Below are 4,261 nucleotides of genomic sequence, written 5' to 3' on the forward strand. Positions count from 1 at the left end.
TTGTTTTCTCAAACCAGGACCACACTTTGCTACTTCTAAGATGGTAAGGTAAATGGGGAGGCTCTCCCCAGGCTCGAGCATGGAGAACAATGTGGTTATGACAGGTACTCCTTTAGTTCTCGTAGCGCTTGTACACATTCGGGTGTCCACTCGAGGACTTTGTCCTTTTTGAGTACGTTGAAAAACCTGTGACACTATCAGACGACCGCGAGATGAATCTGGATAGGGCGGCAATTTGACCAGTCAGTCTCTAGACTTGCTTCTTAGTGGTTAATTGTTCTCGTATCCCGTCGATAGCTTTAATTTGATATGGGTTGATTTAAATCCCTCACTGTGATACCAAGAAACCCAAAAATTTCCCTGAGGCTACGCCTAACGTGCATTTCTCGGAATTTAGTTTCATTTCGTACTTTCTTAGTATATCGAAGGCTTCCTCTAGGTGGTCTATATGATCCTCCGCATTTACGGACTTAACCAACATGTCGTCGATATACACCTCCATAGTTTTGCCGAGTTGGTCTTTGAACATCTTCGTGACCAACCTTTCTATGTAGCCCTGTGTTCTTTAATCCGAATGACATGACTTTATAACAATACTATCACCCGTGTGTGATCAACATAGTTTTCTCTTGATCTTCTTCCTCCATGAGTATTTGGTTTTTACCTAAGTAGGCGTCCAGAAAACTTAATAGCTCGTGTCATGCCGTTGCATCAATGAGTTGGTCGATGTGTGGCAGCGGGAATGAATCTTTTAGACATGCTTTGTTTAGGTCTGTGAAGTCCAAGCACGTCCTTCATTTCCCATTTTTCTTGTTAACCACCACTAAATTGGAAATTCATTTGGGGTACTTCGCCTCCCTGATAGTGCCATTTGCCAATAACTTTTCTACTTCTTCGTGGATGACCTCATTGATGGTGGGGTTGAACTTTTGGCGGACCTGCTTACCGGGGTGTACAAGGGTTCGACATTTAACTTTTAGTCACTTTATTACTTGACGACCGCGTATACTTGCGTGTGCGTTTGGCCTTAACTGCAGCCTTCGAAGGCTTTCTTAATGTCGGCTTGGTCCACATACCATTATGATAATTTTAGCCCATACAAGAACGCCATTGTTGTAGAGTAACTGCAGTTCTTACAAACGAACCACCGTCCATGGCGACAGATTTAAAGATATCGATCACGCCCCACTAGTTATTAAGATCTGTTTGCATATCCGTAGTTGCTTGTTTTTATGGGATGTCGTCAATGTGAATATTCTTTTTTTTCTTTTAATTAATAATTTTAACCACCTTAGTCCTTAAGTGATTATTAATAGAGAGAGATGGAAAAAAAAGAATCTACATATTGGGGCAACTGGGTCATGTCACATGAGAAAGAGCACATATATAGCTTCTAGCCTTCTATTACCACTAATCCACTATACTTCATATTTATTGAACAAGTAGCAGGACTTAGAAGTTGTCTGATCCCCATTTTCTAGTTGGCTTTGTTTGCTAATAAAAGGCCAAAAAGTGCTAGATGTGAGACATATATAGGTGCTAATTAGTTATAACATCTCTCAAAAAATCAGATGTTTCGGCATCCCAAAGTTCACCAAACCAGAATGAACTCATATTGAACTGGTCGATTGAGTCAAAGCTGGAATAGTATTCGGAAATGTCATGAGAGCACTCAAACTGATCATGAAGTTGTTGTCCGTTGGAATTATAAGTACCATCATCTGGGTTGCTCTCCAATATAACTGGCCTAGTTTCCATCTCAATATTTAGTTGGTCGACAATGTTGTACCAATCTTGGTACGTTTGAGATGAATTCATAGTAACGTCCATCATTTGATTTTCTTCAAATGTAATAATACTGCTGCTGTCTGATGAAGAAACATCAGGTGATCGTTTGTCGGCATTTGTCCTCTCATTTCCTTTGGTTTTCTTCACTGCCCTTTTATTGCTTCTTGCTTTAGTCTTCGACGGGGCATCATTTTTCACTCCCAAATGCTTCTTTAAGTGTGTGTGGAAGAAGTTCTTAACTTCATTATCAGTTCTTCCTGGCAATCTTGCAGCAATTTCTGACCATCTAGAGATAATACACAAGGAGTACTTCTATTACTTTCGTTAATTAAAATTTCAAATCTTTCAACAAACAAAAAAAGAACTCAAAATTAGAACTTCTAAGTCTCACCTATTCCCAAGTTCCTGATAGGTTTTGATGACTGTTTCTCTTTCTTCAATGCTAAAAGGTCCTCTCTTAACATCAGGGCGGAGATAGTTCATCCATCTTAGTCTACAACTTTTTCCTGTTCTTGAAAGTCCTGCAATTATGTACAACCGAAGTTCACGAGATTAGTTAACTAACTACAACATGATATTAATGAACTTACATAATGAATTACTTAGGTTTACAAGTAGTTTAATGCATGCGTAGAGATCAAAGAATGAATTATCAGAATTAACATATTGTATCGATATTGGAATTTTTTTGAAATGAACCAAACCTGCAAATTTGGGCATGTGACTCCAATTCCAAATGCCATATCTCATGATATAAGATTTCAGTTTTTGGTCTTCCTCTGGAGACCACTCTCCCTTCTTTATCTCCCCCATGTTTGTACTTTTCTGCTGCTGTTGTGGTGGTACTCTTGGCATGATTGTTGAGAAGTTCAAGTGATCGCCTACAGCTTCTTTACTATTTATATGGTTTTTAGCCTAGCTTTGTAAACCTCAATTTATATAGGGATATATTTCCCTCTCACTCACTGAATATATGAAATTCTTTAATAAAATTAGCCTTCTTTCCAAGAAAGCTATAGGGACTCGCTGCACTACATTGGTTATAAGTAATTTGTCCCCTAGTGCTTTTCGTCTTATTCCTTTTTAGGTTTAATTTTATAAGTAATAATTCTTTGAAGGAGCTGGAGTTGAATTTTTCTAAGTCTAAGGATTGGCAGTAGGGACGAGCTGTTAAGATCAGAGAGGGAGTTAGAGTGGGAAAAGGAAAATGAATTCTTGCTTTCCCACATCACTTGTCAAAAGGATACTCCACTCGTCAAATGACTTCTGAATGATCTAGTGTTGGAAAGTGAACAAATTCCATAGCCTTAATAACATATGTACCTTTTTTCCCCTAAAAATAAAATATATTCGAGGAAACTTGATAGTGCTATTTAGAAAATTCAAAAGATACAACCCCGTAGTTAGTTCAATAAGTCCATATATGGGTGTGTGGTCAAATTAAACTTAAATGCGTAGCTAGATTTAGTCTAATCTAGTTAAACAAGTCCATGGTGCTCAGGTTATTATTTTATGCGCGCGTGGGAGTTAGAAAATTCACACGGTTTTGTAGAAAACTTATAAAATATAAATTCATATATCTAAATAATCTAATCCATTTGCTTCTGGTTTATTTTATGTATCCACTTGCTATATAGGGTCGACTAGTACATTATTTTTAAGTACTTAAAAGAATCTCAAGCATTGAAAATTCTAAATTTCTCTTAACTCATACTTAGGAATTATTGATGTTGTATTTATTGGTTACTTTATTTCTTTTGGATTTTGAGATAAATTACAAAAGGAATTTTTCATACAGTATTCGTCCTCTCTCTCTCTCTGTTTATAGTATATTGAATAACGTTTTAAATTTTTTGAAACTTCTGATTGTTGGAATATATACCACAGCGAAAGCAATAGCATAATCCTATTCACGTGTAATCTAAACAACTAGTACGTATGGAGATTTTAGGGTTACCTCTTGAAGCGTAAACACAACAAATTTATGTCGTTCTCCAGTTCCTCAGTTGATACCACACACCAGCAGATTTTCACAGTCTTCTACTGTGTTACCCAAATAATAACCGAAAATAGAGAATTTTGGGTGGGCAAAATTCTAGTAGAAACCGCAGTCAGAATCATTCCCCAAACGTCCAGCCCTTATATCCATATATATAGCTGCGTTTTTAGGTCAAAACCGTTTTCAAAACCTGTTAGGTTTCCTTCTCCCACTAAGGGACGGTTTCCATGTTTTCTTTCCCACTAAGTAACAGTTTCCACTATTTTCTATTATTTAGGTACAGTAGGGACCACAGAATTTAATTAACAAGGCTTCCTATTATTAATTTCGAAATTCTGAAATTAATTTCCATTATAATAAATTACGAATTATTCCACTAAAAATTCGTAGTTGCACTCCTTAGTTCAATTTCGAAATTCTTCCATAAAACCTTATTTAACTCCCCATGTTAAGATTCAGATACTAATCAATCAA

General features: G+C 36.8%; 1 protein-coding gene across 1 annotated transcript; it reads right to left on the minus strand.

The window, feature by feature from the left end:
• Positions 1 to 1,325: 1,325 nt before the first annotated feature.
• LOC104245071 (transcription factor MYB14-like) lies at positions 1,326 to 2,696 on the minus strand. The gene is made up of 3 exons (XM_009800626.2): positions 2,493 to 2,696; positions 2,180 to 2,309; positions 1,326 to 2,074 (listed from the first exon to the last, which is right to left on the minus strand). The coding sequence occupies exons 1-3, from the start codon at positions 2,641 to 2,643 to the stop codon at positions 1,540 to 1,542; spliced, it is 816 nt and encodes a 271-aa protein (XP_009798928.1). The 5' UTR covers positions 2,644 to 2,696; the 3' UTR covers positions 1,326 to 1,539.
• Positions 2,697 to 4,261: the final 1,565 nt, after the last annotated feature.

This window comes from Nicotiana sylvestris, chromosome 3 (genome assembly GCF_000393655.2).
Source record: "Nicotiana sylvestris chromosome 3, ASM39365v2, whole genome shotgun sequence".
NCBI classification, from domain to species: Eukaryota; Viridiplantae; Streptophyta; class Magnoliopsida; order Solanales; family Solanaceae; genus Nicotiana; species Nicotiana sylvestris.